Here is a 24230-nt window from a genome sequence, read left to right on the forward strand (position 1 = left end):
ACTCAAAAAAACCATAATGCACACCAAAGACAAGAAAACAATGGTGTTGCATTTATTGATGAAGTAATAAGGATTTAGAATATCGGTGTATCAAAAATGATATTTTTGTGTATACAAAGCTCTGTAAACAGACATTTGAATATTATAGAATCATAGAGTCATTAATGTTGGAAAAAACCACTGAGATCATCTAGTCAAACCACCACTCCATCCCTACCATGTTCACTAACCACATCCCTCAGTGCCACATCCACGCAGTTCCTGAACATCTTCAGGGACTTTTGACCTCTCGGTCTGGCATTTGTGTTTGGGGAAATAACTTCTGTGTTCTTGTGAACAAGACACGTGATGGCAGGTGAAGTAGGTCTGTCTGGGCCACACATCTGTTCCATGGTTGACCATAGCTCCAGGTGTGAGCAGCCAGCTGTTCCTATACTAGACATTTGAACCCAATCCATTTGTATCCAAAGCAAGCCATCTTTGGAGGAAAAAGCTTCTATTCTGGTTCCAGTGATCATAGCATCTTGTTAGTACTCAACAAATAAATTCAACAGAATTCCGGGTCAAGTCTCCCCCCATAAGACCAATTCCATTCTGTGTGATCACATTTTTACACAGAGCCTTGACGTTGTTTTGAGACATAACAAAGAAGTCACTGATCTGAGTAATTTTCCCAATGTGAAGTAAAAGCCATAGCTGAAAAGTTAGATGAATCTGTGCTCCCAAAGAGGGCAGTTGGGCCTGAAGTAAGCACATCAGCAGTGCCTGTCCTCAAATTGCTGGTCACCACCAGTGCTCCTTCAGTGCATGGTGCTCCTTCTCTCTTTATGTGGTGGACTTTGAAAAGAGAGAGGAGTTTTGGCTCGAGTGCTAAGAAAAGCTCTTAGCTGAGGACATCCTGCTGGCTTATCCAGCATAGTTACAGCTCATAACAATTACTGATTCAGGCAGACTCTGGAACAATAAGATATACATTCAGTCAATATACCTGATTTTACGAAGCAACATTGTATTTGATTACTCAACACTGTGCTATTCTATGTTACTGCAGAACTTATTAAAGTATATGCTGCTGTCATTTTACTCATTTTAGAAACAATTGTAATTTCTATTTAATGGCAGTATACTTTAAAAAAGAATTTTGTGTTAAGAACACGGAGAATTTTGTTTTGTTCCAAGTTTGACCGTAGATCATTGTCTATATATTTTGCACATTAACTTTCTGTTGTTGCTTAAACACAGTAATTAAACATTCCTCCAAAAAAGCTACCCTTGTGCATAATACAGAAATGATGTCCTCAACTGTACTAATGAAGACTGTGACAGCTGAATTTAAATGCAACCAAACTCTTCCCACTAAAGTGTTAATGAAGTTAGCAATAAAAAAGTATAATGATTTCTCTTGGGATAATTACATGGGCAATTTAACATCACATTTGGAGGAAAACTGAAAGCATCCGTATGATATATAGTTAAACTTCGGTAAATTGTATATAGAAATCAAGATTTTTCTTATTGTCTTTCAAGTACAAAAGAATTATTTAAAAATGTTAAGTAGTAGTGCCTCTTAAAAAGTATTCTTTTTCTTTAATTTCTCTCATATTTTTGGTATCACGCTATTTATTGTTTCATATGGAGTGACTGTCAGATCGTTCTATAGAAATATCATTTAATGATTTAATGTACTTAGCCTTAGAGTAAAAATGCATAAAGATAATTGGCTGTTCTGTTGCATAGCTCATAGTTCATAAATGATTGTTGTATGAAAAAAACTAGATGCAGTATTTTCAGAATTTAGTAATAAACAGGAACTGTATTTGAATGCTAAATACATGACTTTGGTAATAAATATATATCAATATTGTGTTTGAAAAGAAAGAAGTCACAATTTCAAATGCAAGATGATATTACATTAAAATAGAAACATACTTTTAAAGATCTTACTTAATGCTTTTTTGCACTCTTGCTCTCAGGTGCTGTGATTGCCCCACATGCAGAGGTCAATCTGATCTGGTAGATACTCTTTAGTTCCTGTTTGTGAGAAAAGTTATTCTTCTCTGGTATGTTTCTGCTGCACTGAAGATGCTGCAATTCACAGAGGGAAAATAGTCCAGACCCAGTTTATTAAGCACAGTCAGCATCTAAAGCTCATCCAGAGGACAAGGGGCTCCAGTGATCACAGAATGTCTGATAAGCATATACTCAGTTAATTAGGTGAAATGATGATTGCTAAGGTATCGTTTTTTTATGTGTTTTAGATTGTAACCATGAGCTGAAATTCACCAATTTGCTTTTTCCACTACACCTAAATGTGGTCACAGAGACATAATTTCCCTATTCAGAATAAGTCATACTTAGGCTAAGGTCAGGCTCATTATTTTTTCTTTTTTTTTAGATCAACCCCATCTCTACTCAATATTAATTGAAGCATTGATCTACATTAAGCAAAGACAATGAAAAATGCAAGATCATACATCTTTTAAATAAAAATAGCCAGTGCTAACAGCATATATCTATCTCTGATCTTGCTGACCATCTCTTAAAATTTCCATGCACGCACTGAAGATTAGCAATAACAGAACTGCATTCTATGGGATCCCAAACATGCGACCACTACAGAAAACAAGAGTAATTACACCTGCTGTCAGAGGCTGTAAAATTAAATGCACTCTCAAAAGTGAAAGTATTAGACTTATAAAGAAAAGTTCTATTCACTTTTGCCAATATTTGCATACATCTTAACAGTGTCTCAAGTACTGAATAGAGGTGAGGGAGCGTTAATTTCCTGGGCACGCACTTGTTCTCTGTGTGTCATAAGGAGGTTCTTCTATGTAAGCTTCAAACTGTATGATGTTCAGTTATTTTGAAATTTGGCTCAAAGATCATTTTCCAGTATTACGCCCTTGATACTAACCAAACCCAGTTAACCAGCTTCAGGCCATAACGTTCTGAGCAAGAGACAATCACCTGGCTAACAGTACCTACTCCTGTTTCTCATCAGCCAGGAAAGGTGGTGAGCCTAGAATAAGCTTAGTGTCACAAAGTTTTCATAGTTTCATATCTAATTTTTGTTAAGCATTATTATTAAAGTAACAGATTATGAGGTACTTGTTCCCTCAAGATTGTGCTTTTATTTATTTTACAGTAGTGCAATAACGTTACTCTAATATAAATAGTATCAAATTGTTGTTTACTTTATTGATCTGCTTATTGCATGATCTTTTAAATCTTTCACAGAATCACAGATCCACAGAATTCTAGGGGCTGGAAGGGACCTCTAGAGATCATTGAGTCCAACCCCCCTGCCAAAGCAGGCTCCCTAGACCAGTTTGTGCAGGTAGGCATCCAGGCGGGTCTTGAACATCTCCGGAGGAGGAGACTCGACAACCTCCATGGGCAGCCTGTTCCTGCTCTCCGTCACCCTTATTGTGAAGGAGTTCTTATGCACATTTGTGCAGAACTTTCTATGTTTCAGTTTGTGTCCATTTCCCCTTGTCCTATCACCACGCACCACTGAAAACAATCTGTTCTCATCCCTTTGCCCCCGAAACCCACCTTTGATTTTTATAGATTTTGTTCAGATCCCCTCTGAGTCTTCTTTTCTAAAGGCTGAATGACTCAGGTTACCCACACTTTTCTAATAGGGGAGATGCTACAGGCCCTTTATCATCTTTGTGGCCATCCACTGGACTCTTTCCAGGAGATGTCTGCGTTTTTTGTACTGGGGAGCCCAGAACTGGATACAGTATTCCAGGTAAAGCCTGACCAGGGCAAATTTCATAAATTTCATAAATTCATAAAATTCATAAATGTCATCAACTTAATTATTTTTGCAAGCGGTTTTCAAGCCCTATTTAAAAAAATAATTTCTTAGTTAAAAAGATATAGAGCATAATATTCTGTATGTCCTTACAAATTATTTTAAACTAGAAAAAAAGAACCATGTAGTATCACAAGTTGGAAAGGAGCCATAGGGGTCATGGAGTCCAACTCCCAGTTCCACACACCACCACCCAAACCCTGTGTCTGAGAGTGGTGGCCAGACACTCCTTGAACTCCAGCACAGGGGCTGTGCCCACTGCCCTGTGCAGCCCGTTCCATGCCCACCGCCCTCTAGTGCAGACCCTTTTCCCTGACCCCCAGCTGCCCCTCCCCTGACACAGCTCCATGCCGTTCTCTCGGGCCCTGTGGCTGTCACACAGAGCAGAGCTCAGCGCTGCCCTCCACTCCCTGTGAGGAGCTGCTGCCGCCATGAGGGCTCCCGTCAGTTCCTCTGCTCTGTGCTGAGCAAACCCTGGGACCTCAGCCGCTCCTCACACAGCTTGCCCTGTAAACCCTTCACTATCTAATAACTTTATGCCCTTCTTACATTGTGGCGTGCAACCTGCACACAGTGCTGGAAGTGAGGCTGCACATTGCAGAGCAGAGGGGACAGCCCTCCTCAAGGCTGCTCTTCAGCCTCTCACCCCGCTGTCTGAAAAGGTATGCAGGATTGCTCTATTCCATGTGAAGAATCTGATACTTGCTCTTGCTAAATTTTCCAGCTTTTCTTTCACCAGAGCCCCCGAGTCATCCTGTGCAGGGCTTCAATTCAGATATAGTACCTAGCACTTGCCCTTGTTGAATGTGAGTTGGCAACGATCAATGACCATGGTGTCTTTCTAGTGCTTTTCAATAACTCCCAGAATGATCTTCTTCATGATTTTATCAGACACTGAAATTTTAAATTTTGGAGTTTAACTTCTCAGAAACTCATGTGTATTCCCTTTTTTAGATTATCAGTCCAAGGTCTTAGAATAACAGAAAAATCCAGAGTGGAAGGCACCTTAAAGATCATCAGGTCCAGCCTTTCATTGGAAAGGCTGAGCCTAAGAGCCTAAGTCAAACCGTCTATCACACTGCCTAATTGCATTTTGTAAACCTGCATTTTGAAAGTGATAGGGATTTGACCAAGTCCCTGGTGAAGTTGTTCAAGTAGGTGATTATTTTCACTGTTAAAAATTTCTTTCTTACATTAAAACAAAACCTCTTCTCATATAACTCCTGTCGGTTGCCTGTTGTCTTCTCCATGTGGCTAGCATGAATAGAGAACCTTCATCCTCTTTGCAGATGTCCTGTAAGTACAGGAATACTGTGATGAGGTGAGGCTCCTCTGAGCCTTCTCTTCTCCAAGGTGAAAAGTCCTAACTCCTTCAATCCTTCTTCATCAGGCTGATTCTCTAGGCCCTTGATCATCTTTGTCGGCACTGCAGTCTGTCCACCCTGACCACTTTTTTTAATTTTTTTAATTCTGGAGAGCAAAACTAAGAATAGTGCTACAGGAGTGACTTGACAAGCACCAAGTAAAGGAGTGATTGTATCTTGTATCTCTGTTAGTAATGCCCCTGTAGATGCAGCCCAGGGTCTAATTTGCCTTTCTTATTTAAGCAACATACAGCTGACTCATGTTCAGCTTGTTATCCTCCAAGATCTCCAAATCCTTTGAGCAAGGCTGCTTCCTAGCCACACAGACCCTTATGTCTTCTGGCACTATAGGCTTTTGATGGTATCTACCATGTTTCATCTACCGATCTGAAAGTGATGTATTTTTTCCTCTTGCAGTGTATATGATTGCATGGTAATGCAATCGCCATTGCTTGGTTCTTTCATGCTTGTATTTTTATTTAAGCATGTTGTTTATAATTCAACTAGATTAACAGCAACTTTCATTTGCTGTTCAACTGATTCTTCCACAAAATAACCACTTGACATTTAATTTGCAAACTTTTACCACTATGTTATTGGACTTTTGTCATGGTTTTATGATTTTTGGTTATTGGCATTCCACATCAAAACATCATGCATTGCACTGGGAGTTAAAGAGCAAATGCTCTAGTTCTGGGTACTTGTCTGCAAGAGAAGAAGAACTACGTTCCCCAGAAGGCTGTTCGAGCACTGTTATCATTCCTGCTCAGGGGAACAGATATAAGGCCTGTAGGTCACCTGATCTGAGTCCTTCCCTTTCTTCTCGTCTCGTCGTGCTCGCTTTCAGATCGTATCGCTGCTGCTCCCAACTGCACGCAAGGCTTCAGTATTAGTGTAAGGCCTTTAGCTCTCAGACAATCCTTCTCTCAATTATATTTGATTTTATTAACAATTATATTGAATTATATTGTATTATAGTGTGTTAAAATGCATTCCGATACTATATTTAGTAAATTAGTTTGTTTTTCCTCAGATTGTTGCTGCTGGTTTTTTTTTTAATTATTCCTTCTCGTGGGGGGGTCCCCTGTTTCCCTTTTCCTGAGGCGCGGATTTTGCAAAAAAAAAATCCCTCCGCCCCACTAGTCATGGAACCGGGCCGGACCAGCCCATAAACCGTCGACAACTTTTTTACACGAAAATATCTCCAATCATTCTAAATAGTATCCTCAAAGATTTTATCTTCTACCTGATCTTATTGTTTTGTGTATACAGTATCCCTCTTGGTAAATCTGGATTTGTCATGAAAGCTCTAGGAATGTAGTGTGCATTCTAGAAGTCTAGAATGTCTGACTATATAGTTTTAACAATTTGTGAAATTTATTATATTTATCACTATATGTTCATCTTTGCAATGTAACCAGTTTGTTTTACGTTGTGTATGTGCAAGTATTCTTCTTCCCACCAATGTGAGTCATCCCATTATGATTCTACGCTGTTCTTTATATCAGACATATAAAGATATCACACTATATCTTTATATCAAAAGAGTGTCTTTTTTTTTTTTCCTTGCTGGGTATGTATAGGTGTTTGTTGAATATGAAGAAACGTCTGCTTTGTTTTTCAGTTCTGTTTTTATATTACTCTTGAATTTTACACTGCAGAATGTACAGTCCCTACCAACCTTACATGTGTTTTTCTTCTTTTTAATAGCGTAATTTACAGTGATTAAGAATGATCTCTTTCACTTGTAATGGCCTTTTCATGCATTTTTTACTGTCATTGCTAACTTTGCCAAATATCTTTTTTTCACTTTATTCTGTTCTTGCTATTGTAGACAAAATTTTCCTACATGGCAATTAAGGAATGCTTGGTCTTTGTATTCCATACTAAAACATAATCCTGAAACATTCTTAATCTAATGAATGAGTTGTTTCTGTGAATTCAATACAATAACTTGATTTCAACATATTAATCTAGATTAATCTAGTTCTGGAGTTGGAGGAGTCTACTTAGAAAGTTTTTTGACTATCAAGTCTTGTGGTTGCCTATCTGTCATCTGCAAACAGCTGTTTGCCTGCCCCACAGTTTTATTCTGGATCTTTTCCACATAAGTACACTGAAAATACAGGCTACAGTCATTTTAATTAAAAATTGAATATCTTCTGTGAAGGACTACTAGATATTCTGAAGATGTAGTACTCTTTTGCTTTGTAAAATAAGTGAGTTTTACAGTGAGTGATACCATTAGCCTATCCATTAATCTAGTCAGTCCCAAGCACAGTTTTGAAATATGGTTTCTTCACATGGATTCAGCTATAATTTATTAGATATTATTCTTCAATGTTACCAACACAAACTACATATCTGTTCATGTTAGGACAAACATACCCATACAAAATATTGTGTTACTAGTTCCACAGCTTGCAAAACAACAACAACAATAAAAACATAATACAAAACATTTAAGAGTGCACATTTAATCTTTTGATCTTCTGTTGTTTTGGAATACTAATAATTAGAGCAAGTGAAAATTTGAGTTTAAACAGCATATAAGTTCCTCCCACTGGTCTAAAAATTAGTGAACTCATGGTCTCATAATATTTATGTCAAATATTCCTATCGTTAATGTAAGAAAGGAACTGGAATCTTTTTTTTTTTTTCCTACTGGAATGAAATTACTTAGGAATAGGGATGAGGAATTGAAGATGATTCTTTTGTTGCTTAAAATACTGTTCTCATAGTTTATTGAAATGATAAATAATGAGACTGAAACATGTAGAACAAGCTTTGGTATAACTGAATTAATTTCAAAAGAGCTAGGAAATTATAGGGAATGTGCACCCTGTGAACTGAGTATCTTTTTCCCTAATGACGTTTTCTTAGCATCTAATAATAACATGAAAATAAAGCTTTTTTATCTTCTGCAGTAAACATGTCAAGTTCTCAGTGGCATCTTTTAATTGTGAAAACCAAAGGTCTGCATCAACTTTCCTATGTTAAGCATTTATATCAACTTCCTCGCATGCTTCTTTTTCTCTGTAGTTTTAAATGTGTGGGAGCATTTGATCAGTGTCCTTTTTATATTCAAAACGAGCCAGCTTCTGTCTCAAAAGTGTCTTATTGTCATGATGTCATTGCATCTCAAGTTATGTGACCTTTTGCTCCATATGGATTCATGGAGGACCACGTTGTGTTTTTGCAGACTAGACTGCTTTTGTCCCCCCGCTAGGGGGTATCAAAGCCTTTTGGACTAAAGTTTTACATACTAGTAAGTTTGTAAATAAATAAATACATGAAAAAAATATAGTATACTAAAATCATCCAACAACAACTGAAAGCACCCAACAATGAAACAAACCTAAGGTTTATGTATTATAAGGACCGCCAGATGTCGCAAAGGCATCATTGATGAACTGTTTTTTAATCCAAAATGTGGCACTTACATGAGGAATAGTAGTATTGTGTTTGAGAGTTGCAGGGGCCATAACAGGTCAGTGAAATGTCCTTCAAACATTTGATTTTTACATTTGAGAATAGGCCAAGATGAAAAGATAACTACATATCTGACATTGACGTTACTACCATTTAGACAACCGATGCAATTGCCTTAGTGAGTGAGATCAATCAGACCTTTATTACTTTGAAAACCACAAAAAAGATTTAGGTTTTTTTCTTTAAAAATGAGAGTTCTCAACATCATCAGATCATAAGTTTCTAAATGTAAAACTATTATAATATGTGTATAAAGTTTTATTTTCTCTTTATTCTTTTAAAAGTTGGGTACTACAGAAAACATTAAAAAGAATAACAAGTAGTCTTGAAAGAATTTGAGCTGAGTTGAACAGTACGCATAAAATGGCAGCTTAACAAGTAGAACTTGGAAACAAGCATTTGATGATTGATTTTTTATTGAGACAGAATGAGAATGATAGTGGATAAAGTGATTTTCCTTATTGAGAGAAAATATAGTGTTTTTCAACATGTCGTCAGTATGAATGGAAGCCCTGTCAAAAAAACTGAGCAACACATAATATCTTTTAAAAGGTAAATTAACATAAGTATATCACTTAGTTTATGGATCAAATTTTACACTTGTCAGTTTTATTCATAATGTCATAAAGTTTATATTGTAAAGGTAGTGTTATTACCTTTGTTATGTCCTGGAAAAGCCTAATATTAACTGAGTTCATTGTAGAATTTAAAGTATATTCATCTGAAGAAATGCCAGTGCAAAAAATTAAGTCCAAAATATGTATTCATGTGCAGATCTTAGTCAAATCCCTAGTAATTTTAAGTACTTGAAATACATTATTCAACAAGTAACCTGCTGTATGTTTGCATTTAATGGGCTCTGCCTGAGTATACAGAAGCTGTCAAGATAAAATATGGAACATGCATCATTCTAATTCAATTATGATTCTTCTTAAAAAATAAAATAAATGTGTGTCTGTGTGGGTTTGTGTTGTATGTGGAAATGTGCAATCTTTATTACTATGATTGGATTTGATTTTTTTCATATGATTCTTCATAATTTCTCTGTCGCTCAGGTACATGTATATCTATGTCAAATACACAATGTATAAAAATTTTATTTTTTCAAATGTTGGAGAAGTTCAAAATGTTAATTGAATTTACACTGGGTGCATGTATATATATATATATCTACCTACGTTTGTCCTTCCCCACGTTTTACATATTAAAACAAATAGTAATACGGTTAGTCATATACATACATGCCTAATTGTCATTAAATAGGTTAAGTAGGCCCTGGACTTTCATCTGGCTTGTTGAGAATTAATGTGTGGAAGCAAGCACACCTTTGTCGCTAATTATGATTTCTTTGACCTTTGTTTGTATAACTGTGTTATCAGTAGAGTTCTTAACTTAATAGGAAGGACACAGTTGCATAATATTCCACATACATTAAATTCTTTAACTCTGAAATCATTGCATAACTGAGGGTTTTTTTGGCCACATAGGTTTTTTTATGTGTCTGTTTGTGTACTATGCTTATGAGTTACCCACATATGGAATACTTTGTGTTTTGTTCTAAGACTTTATGTATATTTAACCTTTAATTTAACTAGCAGGTTGTAAGATTTCCATAAAAAATAGATGAGCTTTGAACTCACCGAATGTTATTGGTGTAGCACAATCAATCATTTCTAAAGGTTAATGGTGTTAAAAACAATGAGAACATATGTCTTATTTTTAATACTGTTATATTAGTAAAATTATTTAGCATAAAGAATTTGTATCCTATCCTTTGTGTTAAATTTGAATTTTCAGTTTTTGAACAGTAGGTTATAGGTTTTATTATCAAAGTTCAATGGGGATAAAGACAAAAAAGTGTTTATATAAACTTTCTTACTATGAATAAGATAGCTGATGATATGATAGCTGTGGCATCTCTGTAGAGCTAAATTACTCTGGAATGCATTACATTTTTTTTTTTTTTGAAATGTATTTACTTTTTTTGGTCCTGTTCTGCTATCTTTTAATAAAATTTGACTTATATATAGGTGTTATCCTAATTACATCATACAAGCAACTCTTGAATGAAATAAAAAGTCAGTATTTGAATGACAGTGTGGTGAGGGGCATGGGTTTTCAAATGGTAAAAACCTGCTGTGGTAACAAAGACTGAATCTGTCCCTGTGTTTCATAGTTTCCTGATCATATCTTTAAACCCGATAGTAACAAAGAATATTTATTTGTTGCCACACTATTGTAGGGTTTATTTCTGAACTCAAATCCCAATTATCAAGAAAATTGCATCCTCTTTATCTTGCAGAAAGACATACTGCATCATAGCATATTTGGTTATTTGGTGCTATAATATTGTTACCTTGCTTGAAACACACGGTCTCTCTTGATATACAAGAAAAAATCTGAATCCATTTCAATAAATTAATAGGGATGAGAATCCCAATCCATCGTTCTTTTCAGAGGCTCACATACATTGTAATGAAATGCATTAGGAGTTTTCTTCACTTGAAATCCAAATGAGACCCATTTTGGCTCACACCCTTGACAGTCTCTTTTATAAGCACTGCTGTCTCCTGTTCATGTGTGGGCTTAGTAAAATGCTTCCTTTGTAAGATGCACAGAGACAATATAATGCCATGAAAGACGAAGGTGTCAAAACACAAAGTTAGAGGCAATCTAATCAATGCCTCCTGATTTAGCCTTTGAAGGCTCTCTTCATTAAAACTCTTTAATTGTGAGGCTTATCTTGAGGTAGAGCTGTTACTTAATATTTTTCAGTGTCATTCTTTGGACAGTCATTTGTACCTTTTAAACGTAATTTCAATATTCATTGTTTAGTAAATTGGATGCCTTGTTAGCAATAGTGGTGGTATGAATGACTTGCATTCAAGTGATTGAAGGTAATAGTGTATAAATGGTTGGTTCTCTCCCCCTGAAGTTTAATGTGTTTTATTTCTCTGTGTGTCATTATAAAATATATGTTTTTCATTATGGGTCTTTTTATTTCTATGTATAGGAATGCAGGTTAGAATATTTTAAAATTATGAATAGAAAGACTTTTATCTGATTTTTTTTTTTTAACTTTTAAAAATCATATTCAGTGCAAACATTGTGAATGCTGTGGAAGTGTTGAAAAATGTGATCTCATATTATTCTTTAAAAAATTCTGAAAAGATATGAGATTTTTTAAAAAAGATGGCACATAGGCCTTTACTTCATGAATGACTGTAAATTTGGTAGTAGTTGCTAGAAAACATCTTGAAAGCAGCTGAAAATGAAGTATATCTGAAAGCACATAATTTGGAAAATGCTTTTAAAAGAAATACTTATTTTCCACCTGAAAACTGCCAACATGAAAATAAATGAAAGCCTATAAGCCATCTTTTGTTCGCAAGCCAGATGACATATTTTGTTTAAAAAATAATAATCCATATGTATGTATAGTTTATATATGTATGTTGTGAATTGTAGTATCATGTATATGCATGCACGGCATGTGTGTTACATATGAGTAAATACATTTTCATATTACAGTATTTGCTCATAGCCTTATTACAAATTTGAAAGATTTACTGGAAAATAAATGTTGCATATTTTTACAATATCTCAAAAACCTGCATCTGTTTAATATCTAAAATGTCTGGAAAGCTAAAGCATCCAATGTTTTCATCATAGTTATTAATAATGAAAATAATTTTAACATGTAAAGAAGCAAAGAGGCTATAGAAATTATTTGTAGAAGTCTTTGAAAATGGAAAAAGAATTGAGGCAACTTTGACCTGATTTTTAAATGACTAGTGTGGTGAGTACAGCTGCTCTAGCTTAGTAATTATTTGTGATAGGTTGTTTTTGAGTCCCATATGTATAGGAGCTCCAGGCCCAACTACCTCATTTGCTGGCACACAAACAGATTCTTCCAGGTGCTGAAAATTAAATTTTAATATATTATTTAAATATTAAGAGAATTACAGTTTCAGTAATTTTACTGCTACAGCTGGAGTGCAAAGTGTGGCTATACACTACAGAGGTGGTTGCGAAGTCTACCAGAAAGAAAATTCCCATTGGTTTTAAATACTTTCAAGAAAGTAAATGTTTGATGCAGATAAGAATATATATTTGTTATACTCATATATATGAGTTTTTAAATTATTGTCAGGATCTTGACTTATTTATAGAGTAACATTTTGAAATGTTACCTTGCAATTTCTATGAATTCACATTAAAAATAAATAAAAGTTTAAGAAATAGTAATGAAAAACTTAGTTACCCCTGTGCTGAGGATTTCAGTAAGACAACAATTTCAGAAAGCTGCTAAGCAGATGGTTAACCCAACGCATGTATTTAATTATGTTGTGTCAAGTTAATATATTTTCTGGATTAAAGTTCGAGCATGTAACTTTTGTGCACTTAATCACATGCATAAACGCTTTGCTGAACTGGGTATCTCAACCTTATCCCAGAGTTTAAGAAAACTGTGTTGTCTGGCTTATAGCAATTTTTTTTACCCTGAAAATTTTAGAAAGGTCTCCAAAGAAAGGATAGTTTTAGGTAATCTGTGTGAAGATATAATTGCACTGAACAGACAGTACAATGCAATTAAATATATTTTTCATTCTGAGATTTTTCTGTAATTCTTGTCCCTCCTGTATCATCGTTTCAGTATACTTTTAACTACTCTAAGAATGATCAACAAGGTTCAAGTTCAAATGTGGATTAAGCAAGTCTAGAATGTACTTTTGATGGCTTTGATATTTTTTTTTCTACTTCAAAACATTATTACTGAATATATATTTGTCCAGGAATAAACAATGCTATTCTACATAGATTAGTATCTAACAGGCTAATCATCTAAGGATCTTATCTCCAGTAGTTCTGTGGTCTTTTAATGAATATTATAATCCAGAGTCTTTTTAATATGATGTCTATTTATTTATTTATTTATTTTCATAATATATTGGTAGAAATCACTGACTTGTTGAAATAACGTCATCTTTGTATAATATTCTGCCTAACCCACTGAACTCTTATTTTTCCATTCTAAAACCTGCCCTGCTAGATAAGGCTTTAAATAGGACGGCAATTTGCTGACGTGTTGTCAGCAAATTGCATTCGTTGTTATTTAATTTCTTCCCTACCTGGATGAATTCTAAGAAGTTTTTTAGGTGCAAGTAATTCAAGTTTGAATATAAGTTCTCCAGTTATCATTTTTGTAAAGGGAGATTCTTTCCATTTGTTTTGATAATACTTGTGAATATGGGTTGGGTTTCGTTTTAATACTGAATGGATGTTTTATTTCACTGTAACCATATCATCACCCCAGCTCTTGTCCCAGTTCTACCTCACTAAATCCACTAATTTTTGGATTAGATGATTTTTCTGAAAATTGGCTAGGCTGTAGTGTTACTATAAGATACTGTTGAAGGCAAAAGTTATAACAATTCTTAAAATACATTCAAATCTTCACAAAATCATTTTGGAAAGAAGTAAATTGCCATGCTTTTATGTTAATTACAGAGTTGTATTTCATGATGAATAGTTCACAGTTCTTACAACAGTAATAATCTTCTACTATTTTTAATAGTCATAGAATTTCTTCAGTTTGACGTTTCAAGATGGAACTGATTTAAAACAAATCACCAATATGAAATTATAGAAATTGAGTCCAGAAAACAGAATTGTCACCACATGTCCTATTATGTTATGCTAACTAAAGATCTGAATTTCTCCATCTATCCACTGCATGAAAACAGTTTTCAAAGCATCCCATCCTGTGTTTCATAAATGCTGTCTTTATTTTTACTTTTATTATTATTTAAATATTTTTGTGTCTGCTAAACTAAAACATAAATATGTTTGGTCTTAATTAAGCATCTACGTAATCCTTAAATGCATAGATAGATAGGCTACACATAGATTTCTATTGCTACAGTCTCTGCTATTCTATTCTGTTTGAAATGCCTTTCAAGTATAATGAACTACTGCTGTTAAGAGTTATCACAGTATATTTTTGAACAGTTCTTTTCATTGCTCTAAGGTATTTCTTCCTCCTATTGAGAGATTCATTTTCTTGTAAAGGATGAGTATGTGATTCAGACTTACAAAATGCATATACAGTCTACATATTCATAAAATAAAATATTACCTTTTTTCCTATTCAGATGTGTTAATAATATTACTGCTGATTTCTGTACCATGAGAAGATAAATTTAACTGATTCGAAAATTAGACTGCTGAGGGCTCTGATGGTGTTTGTAATAAGGTCTGGGGGGATGTGAACCCATTTACAGTACTTGACGGGATGTGTTCACCTGTACTTTTTACGAGAAGGTCTTGCTTGTCCACACACCTCTCTGGTCGTTATCAAGACTGTCTCTAGCCCCACTGATAGCTCTGATCATTATCCAATCAGATGGATATTCCCTGCAATTTGATAAACCTTTCTAATGAAAAAAAAAAATTGATTAGATTTTCTCTGGCTCATTGTTAACTATTATTAACGTTTACATTGACTAGAAATTGGTTGTCATATTGGAATCTCTCTCATAAGTTATGCATGGAAAGGTAGCTGTGCTAGCTATTGCCTCATGCTGCTTGATGTGTAGAAGTAAAATTGATAAAGTTCAGTATTATAAAAAATACAATGCTAGAAACCTCTCAAACAAGCACTGTTGTATTAATTTTGAAACAAAATGATTTACAGTGTCATTTGTCCTTTTTAAGACCATTAAAAAAAAAGAAACAAACAAACAAACAAAAAAAAACTGTATTAGGAGTCTGTCTTTAAGAATTGAACAAGCACTGTGTGAAGCAAATCCTGAGCTTAGTTTTGTAATTACACCACTGGAAGACAGCAAACTGGCAAAGCAAAATATTCCCCTAATCCTTGGACTTTCACAGTGGCCTGGGACATTTTTTCCCTTGATTTATGGGAGACATTCCCAGAAAGCATGAATCTAATAAAGGCAATAACAAAATTTCAATAAGGCCATGTTTTCCTCTTGGATGACAAAGTGTTATTGAATTTTTATTTTAATTTTATTTTATTTTTACATTTGAATGATAGCCAAAATTTTAACACTGTAGTACACATTTAAAGTGTGTAAAATCCCTTGTGTGTAAAGTAAGCAGAAGAGGAAAGAGTGACAATTCAGAAGATATGTGAACTGTTTTCTCTTACTTGCATTCTGTTACCAATAAATATCATCTTGATAACAGAAATTCATACCTAATGCTCATAGATTTAATATAATGGAAAAGGTTTCATAAGTTTTTCTTCTGCACACTGTGATTCTGTGTGTTTATGATCCTGAAACAGTCCTGAAAGGACTGCAGATATGCTGTAGATTACAAGTGAAGTACTTAAAACATAACCTCCTTTGTTAGGGAATTGTCAAATTTTAACATTTAACTGATTTTTTCCTGAATACTGAGATATAAGGGATTGACCCTTCAAGATGGAACAATTCTAATTGGAAGTAGCATAAAAGATGATAATATCAGTGGATTTCAATGTAGTATAATTATATGTTGAAGCAGTACCCTGGAACTCTATTACTGCACATTGACAGGCAGTATCTTAAAAGCAAAAGTCAGGAGGCTAATTTCCAGGGAAAATAGCAGTAGACAGACTAATACAAAATATGTATTTTAATTTCAAATCTTCATAACCTGCTCATCAGCTTTTTCTTTCCTTCCTTCCTTCCTTCCTTCCTTCCTTCCTTCCTTCCTTCCTTCCTTCCTTCCTTCCTTCCTTCCTTCCTTCCTTCCTTCCTTCCTTCCTTCCTTCCTTCCTTCCTTCCTTCCTTCCTCTCTTTCTCTCTTTATCTCTTTCTTTTCCTTCGTTCCTTCCTCTCCTTCTCTCTTTCTTTTCCTTTTTTCACAGTTAGGTATTTTTATTGTTTCCTTCTATTTCCAAGGAGGCTTTAGTACTAACTAAAATCCTGGCATTCTCAGATTGTAAGGGCCTACTAAACTTATGTTCAACATCTCTCTTTTTTTCATGCTCAGTAATTAAAAATGGCTATGGGCATTTTTTATCCTTTGAGATTTACCAACTGCTATAGCATTTTTAGAATGATTTCTTCACCTGTTTTTATATGAAATAGACAAATATAGGAGCATCTTGAAGTATTTAAAAAAAAAAAAAAAAGTTTACCTCTAGGCTTCTCATCTTCAGCACAGTGAAGGCTATATTACTATTCTACCATTCAATTAATTTTGAAATCCTAAGAACAAAAGTCATTAATAAGTCTTTTGTCATGGAAAAAAAAAAAAAAGAGAGATTCCTTTTTAGTATTTGTATGTCATCATGCCAGGCCTAGAAAATTAGCCTAATTTATTATTTAAAACACTGGTGGGATTCCTAATTGCATTCATCATTAGATATGACACGTTTAGAACTGAGAACCATATCCAGTGAGAATTTTCCAGTTTGAATTTTGAAATAAAAATATTTTTCAAGAGATCCCTAGCTATTGCTTGTTACTATGGCAACAGCCCTATTTGTCTGAGAGCTCTGCCCGCTGCCAATGAGAGCGCGAGCAGCGTCAACTAAACATACGAATACATCAAAGACAAATTCATATGCTCAATCTGATCAGCTCAATTAATGTAAGAACAGAAGCTGAAGGGGGTTAAAAGAGGGCATCCATTCAGGATAGATGAAGCCCCTTTTAGCAGAATATATATGCCGGCCTTTTGGGGGAGGAATTTAGCACACTGTCAAAAACATTATCAGAAAAGGAAAGTACTAGGCCTCCTACACCTAACAGATATGAAGCTGTCAGACAAAGAATAGCACTATTCATTAAATGACACTTATTTTCTCCCACTTTACAAGAATACAGTGAACAAAACAAGCAGGGGAGCAGCTGAGAGAGACACTTTTTTCTTTTCCTAGTGATGACAGACATGCAGCAATTATGGTGATAACTAAGGAATACTAAACAAGAAGCCAGGCTCCATTCTGTTTATCACCTAAAATTTTATGTTGCTAAATTTGCATGCGACTCTTGTTTTGTTTTATTATTTATGTCTAGGACAAATTAGATCCTTTTGTTTTTAACATGGTGCTTTCAGTTTGGTGAAGAACGCTGCTAAACTACACACATTCTCTTGTGTTTCTTGCTAAATGGCCATATCAACTTGAAGTGCTTTTGAAGTAAGAGAGTTTCAAAGCACAACAAAAGTGCTGTTACCAGTGGGGGGGAATGGAGCATTAGAGCAGCAGCTGGGATTGTGTGTTAGTTCTGCTGCACTTTACTTAAATACAGTGAAAATTTCTGTTGATTCTTGCCTTGACTTTCAGAATGTGGTAGGGGCTTATTACTTACGTTTATTGTTATTTTTCATACAGTCATAGCAAGTTCGTAGGTGTTATGTAAGTTGCTGTGTTTTGCAGCAGGTAGAAGTGAGAAGGAAGTCCCACCAGGTTGCTAGCTTTTAAGAATCTTACACTTAAGCCATGATGATCTGATTTAAGGCCTATTATCAATAGTCTGCTACTTTTATCTGCATGATCGTGGCCTGATTGATACTGACTTTGTAGCCATGTACTCCATAATATGCTGTCAGGGAATGCTGACAGCTGCAATGAAAGAACAATAAATGTGGGGCAGCAGTAATGTAAAGGTCTAGCCAAGCTGTATGAAAACTGATAGCTACTATATTGGCTCCTATGTTACCACACATACCAGTCTCTTTGAGGATTTCTTGGTGAGTGAATTAAAATGGTCTCCTGATACACTGAAGGCGAGTGGGGGAAGGCCTTCACTTAAAAAAACCTGCAGATTGCTCAAAGCCCGCATTGAAATCAATGCACAGATGTAAACCCATTTAAAAAAAAAGAAAAAGAAAAAAGGATCAAGAAATGTTCCTTCTGTGAAAAATGGATAAAAAGAAATTGCTGCAATTATGTAAATACTGGTACACAACAGTTCATAATATGGCCAAATTTAATGAGTTAGTTTAAACTTATTTATAAGACATCTTTTTCTCTTGCAGCTAAGTTTTTGAGGGACTTTTTGATTTTCATTTATTTTCACATGTCTTAACTAAAAAGCAGTAAGGAATTGGATGTTTTCCATACAATTAAATAGAAATATCCTCATCTTAATCTGTTGTTCTTAGGGAATTCATGACTTGAAGTAGGCCTTGATTTTAGCTAGGGTCTGTGATATTCTGAGTTCAGTGCTTTTTATTTCATGTTGTAAAGAGATGTGTGTCCACTGTTAAACTAAGCTAGTAGAATGCAGATAAAGCAACTAAAATCTAAATTCATAATGGAAAATCCTGTTTCCATTCCTTTGGCATGTAGCAATTTTGTTGTGTCAAATGCTGCAAGAAGCTGTATGTCAAATAGCGGTATCTGTCTTCTTGGGAAATTGGAAGAAGTGTGCTTTCTTGCATTCTCTGCACTCCTTACCAGATAACTAACACTTTGGTGCCACATTACTAAATAAATGCAAATTCTGATTATTTTGTTATTTTAAATCACGTGCTAACACTCCATAAAGTTCAAACCCCATATCTTGTGAAAGGTAAAAAATGGGTTCTTCACCACAAAGAGCTGATTGTCGCAGTTGTAATTAGGTATTCTGAATGTGTAAAATAACCACTGTCCTTTAGAGATGTATTTAGTTATTTTAAACATTTTTGCTGGGATTAAAAAAGCATCTCTTTTAACAAAAGTAAACATAGATGAGTTTGTAATTTCTTAATGATAACTAGTAAATCTCTCCTCCTCTGAAAGAAAAAAAACCCTTGGTCACGTGCTGTTGCTGAAATCCACCGTCATCTTGATTCAGTGTATTGAATCAGTGGTCCTTGCACTATTATTAAGATCTAACATCCTTCTACATGTTCCCGTGCAATAAACCCAGAGATGGATTCACAGAGTACTTGCCAATCTGCACTAACCTTGTGTGAGCACTTCTAGCTAGCAACCTTGCCTTAGTATGCCATGGAAAAAATGTGCATATCTGATGTTTGTGTGGGACAGTTTGTGCCCTGGTACTGGCATGCTGAATTCATGACACACTTCTTTGTAGTGTAGAGAACGTCAGTGTTTGTGACTTTCTCATGGAAATTCTTATGATAAATATTATAAAGCATAGTTCTAGCAGTATAATGATACGTAGTGTTCACATACTACCAGCCACAGGTAAAGATACTTTATATGAGAGTGTGCAAACAATCCAAGGGAAGAATTAGAATATAGAGTTATTTCCAAGCCTACCCACAAATACATAATCTGCTGATCAGTGAAACCATAAGGCCAACTCCCTCTATCCTCAGTCATGAAATTGGGTTCTTTGTCTATAGTGTGATTAGTTGAATAAGGAAGGCAAATGAAATCATTTGACTTAAATGCTGCAATGGTGGTCTTTCTTATACATTTGGATAATCAGTATGCAGCATTCAAGTTTCTAAAACAATAAGCTGCTTTTATAGTACTGTCATTTGAAAAGGTATATGCTCCTACGAGCTCTTTACATTTTATGTAGGTATGGGTTAAAATCTCTAAACTTCATGATTATAATTTTTTATTTATTTATTTTTTAAGGGAAAAAAAAAATCAGTTCTAGCCTGATACTCTGCACAATATGCCTGGAATCAGCCTGAAGCAAATTTTAACATTCACATTATAACCCTCTGAAAGTAGGGATGTATAATGGGAACACTGACAGACCCTGAATGACACTTAGGTTGACAGACAGTAGCACCACTAGGCACCCATAATTAGATCTTTTGTGTGCTTGCAGTTAGCTAAAAAATGCTCCCTAGTTTATTAGAAAAACTATTTCAAAATTAATCATCAAAAGGTAAGCTGTGTCCTGATGAGGGAAATAAAACAGAATGTAAAAACTGTTCTTACTTTTGAATTCATTATGATGATATCTTCTATGATTTCATTTAAAGACACCCAACCGATAAAGATTTCATTAAAAAATATCCGACAAAACTCATCTATATAATGAATTTATATTGTGGAACATAAGCTTTACTTTCTTCATGAATAGTTGATATTCATTATAGGTTATTTTGGAGTTTATTATATACTGTATCAGATGGTTAGCTTATTAAAATACATGTGCATATCTTTTATATAAGGAGTTATAATAGTTTTGGCTTCTTGGCTTCTTTGAATTCCTGGATATTTTCAAGTTTTCAAAAGTTTGCAATGAAATGCACATTAAGTGAAATTATGACACAAGGTGTTCTGTACGTAGCATTTACATAATGAACCTATAATGCCCCTGTATTCTTCAACTAAAAAAAAAAGAAAAAAAGAAAAAAGAAAACCTATATAAGTACTTTAATTTTAATTACTCTTATTCCAAATGAAAAATTCAGACTATGATCATCTGGGTTTAGATAGGAAGAAGCAAATTTTCTAATTTTTCAGTTTATACAGTCACTGCGTAGGGCTCATGGTAATGAAGAGAAGTTCTAAATAGTGATGGAAAATGACAATTCAAAACAGAACACAATGCATTGAATTTCTATGTTGTTCTGAAGAGATTAAGTAAATGTTTGGTTTTGTAGAATTATCTAAATTAATAATAGGCCAAGGAAGAATTTTGTTACATATAAGATGCAATGGTATAAACTTATTGCACACTGGAGGTCACCCTTGCTACTCCAATATTTTTTATGTTTTTGTAAAAAAAAGTGCAGGCTATGTGTCTTTTCCTACGCACATAAAGCATTTAAAAATACTTTAAGCAATAAAACAAGTATGTGTTTGGGATTGTGTTAACTCCTTAACTGGCTAAGCAGTACCCTTTATAGGTACAGACCTTTGGGAAAAGTTTTCTATGTGTGCATTTACATTAAATCCTACAAGGACTCTGCTGCACTGAAACTTTTGCTACTGGCAACTGCTCTTATCACTCTCTAGGTAAGCTAGTTTAAAACTAGTACTGGTACATCTAACTAGATTGCCATTACTTGTCTAGATTACCATGAATCCATAGCTGTATAGATGTATTTAATTACCCTCAAATTAACTGTTCTGTCCTCAGATAGGTATAATTAAATGTTTTGTTCAGTTGATGAACAAAGTACAAGGTTTACATTTGATTAGCTTAAGAACAGAGCTGAAAGGTCTTGAGAAATCCATCAACTGTAACTGAAGGAATCTCAAAGGAAAAGTTTAAAATTAAATTGATATCCTTATATTTTCTGTCTTTTCCACATCAGAAATCCCTCTGATATATCAGAATGCAAATGGTATGTTCTTCAGTTTTCGGCCAAGCAAGGTTTCAACTGAGAAACTGCATTCCCCGTGAGCTGGAAAAAAATTAAAGCAAAACATTCTTTTCATCACTCATATGAGAGACAGGCTTATCAACATATATCTATATCTATATATCTATATATCTCTATGTATCTAACAAATCCAGTATAAATATTTGCTATTACAGCATCACCTAGTAGCATCCATTAAAGGAGGTACAACAGTTAATGTACACTAATTGAGAAAGTCCAATAAAATTCTGTGAAATGCTTTGGTGCTGTGTGGTTTTCACTTTAGAGAGAGAGTCACACATTTTCGGGCTAAGGTAAAATCAGGTTTCTCCACCTGTTGGCTGAAAGTGCATGGTAAAACATAGGAAAAGCTGTCTGGCCCTGCAGACACAGGAGCTGCTTTGCTGGACAAGATCTGATGTGCATCCTACAGTACCTTGTCTCTGGCAGTACCCCTTTCCAGTGATTGAAAGCTGTGGTAGATTTTCTAATAAACTAACTGCAGCTTAACCTCTGTGAGGTTCAGCATTATGACACAGGTTCTGAAGCTTGCTGGGTTGCCCTCATGACCAAATGTAACTGACTTTATTCTGGGAGCCATCTGTGGCTCTCCAAGTGCTGTGTATTTTAACTTAATTCTGTGAGGGAAAAAATATTTGTGATAATAAGAGAAATATGGGACATATGTGCTAATGTACTGCAAAGTATACTTGATTGTTTAACCAAACATCTGAGTTTGGTTTGGTTTATCACTCAGCCTTGGCTGGAAGCTCTCAAAGAGGTAGCTGCTACCTTGCTTCCCCAGTGATTTAGCAGCTCCCCCAGATCCTATTAGTAGTAGCAGCTATGAGTAGTGAGTAGCACCATTCCTCTGTGGGGTTTTGAAGAGCCAGAGCAAGCAGATTATGGTTTTTACAGACTTTTTCTTATTCTCTGGGAGGGCTAGGCAAGAACAAAATATTTTCCACTACCTTGTCATGCCCAGGCCCATGAAAGGTCGTTTCTCTTGCTGTTTAGAAAGAGCAGAGTGCTCTACCAGTGCCACCCGTAAATATTCTCTAGACTGCAATCCAAATTTGAAAATATGCTTGCCCACAAAGAACTTCTAGTGTAAACAAAACATGCTTTATAAATTAATCTACAGTAAAGGCAGTCATTTGTCTCTCCTAGCACATGTTAGCTCAGGATCCTGTGGACTTTCCAGCTGGAGATATTTAATCACTGAACACCTGTCAGCCAGACTTTTCATGCTGCTCTCCGTGATGCTTTCACTTTTCAATGGAATCTGTGTGAAGGGATACTGTAAGAGCTGAATATCACAGTACTGTGCTCTTGCCCAGTGCTGGGGAAATCCTACATGGGGTCTTACTATTCACCTTCCCTGAGAGGGCCAAATACAGAAAATGAAGCCAGATGTCCCAGTAGACATAATGTATCAATTTGCTCTTTATTTGAAATAGTGCAAGCTATGCTTAAAATTATAGATAGGGATGCAGAACCTGAAGTGTTATATATTGGGTAATTGTTGTAGCCATAAAAATCTATCTGATTTACAATGCCTCTATGTCTTTCAAATTGAATATTTTACATCACATGCAAAAAATGCAATTTCTTATTTATCATCCTATTTTTTATAGTTTCTGTAACGATTAACTGAAAGTTTAAATGGCGTTTTCTCATCAAAGGGCTTTCCTCTACCAAATTAAAATAGTGTTATACTGGTTAGTTGTTGCCTTAGGGATAACAGCACTGGACACCGATGTGTTTCGTTTGTGTAAAAGTAGCAAATCTGAACCCTTACTGAGAGCTGAGCTTCTAGTCCCATCTGCATACCTGTAACCATACAACCACCAGCATCTGGTGGGAAAACCTCTACTGCTGTACAGAACAGTGAAAGAACAGTCTGGAAAAAAAAACAAAGGAAAACATGTAACCAGTTCCCCCCAGCATATTCAGCCAGGAACTAGGACACAAAACCTTCAGCCACAGCTGGGAAGATCAAGCATATAATAAAATGATTTTATTATGATTTTATTATTACTTTTAGTACCATAACCTCTATTAACTAACTATTTGCATGCAAGCAGGATAAAGATGTTTTTTTGTTTTTCAGCATTCCAGTAGACAACCATAAATCACAGTTCCTCCTCAATAAAATATGAATTTCTTTTGTAGGACACAATTTGTCCTGATTTGTGGCTGAAATGCTACCGTAAAACACTGTAACATGGTTATAGTAGCAAGGTAAAATTTTACTATGAATTTATTCTGCTGAGATGGAACAATAAAGTCACAATTCTGAAAGA

General features: G+C 35.0%; 1 protein-coding gene across 3 annotated transcripts in view; it reads left to right on the forward strand.

The window, feature by feature from the left end:
- Positions 1-24230, forward strand: part of KIAA0825 (uncharacterized protein KIAA0825 homolog) — a 231048-nt gene that overhangs the window by 133527 nt on the left and 73291 nt on the right. The window contains exon 20 of one of the 3 annotated variants that reach the window (XM_040655737.2): positions 1974-6162. The exons of the other annotated variants lie outside the window; for them this stretch is intronic. Coding sequence (XP_040511671.2) covers positions 1974-2028 — 55 coding nt within the window. The 3' untranslated portion in view covers positions 2029-6162. Of the gene's footprint in view, positions 1-1973; positions 6163-24230 lie in introns of those variants that run through there. 3 annotated transcript variants of the gene reach the window in all.

Source organism: Gallus gallus, chromosome Z, assembly GCF_016699485.2.
Source record: "Gallus gallus isolate bGalGal1 chromosome Z, bGalGal1.mat.broiler.GRCg7b, whole genome shotgun sequence".
Taxonomy (NCBI): domain Eukaryota; kingdom Metazoa; phylum Chordata; class Aves; order Galliformes; family Phasianidae; genus Gallus; species Gallus gallus.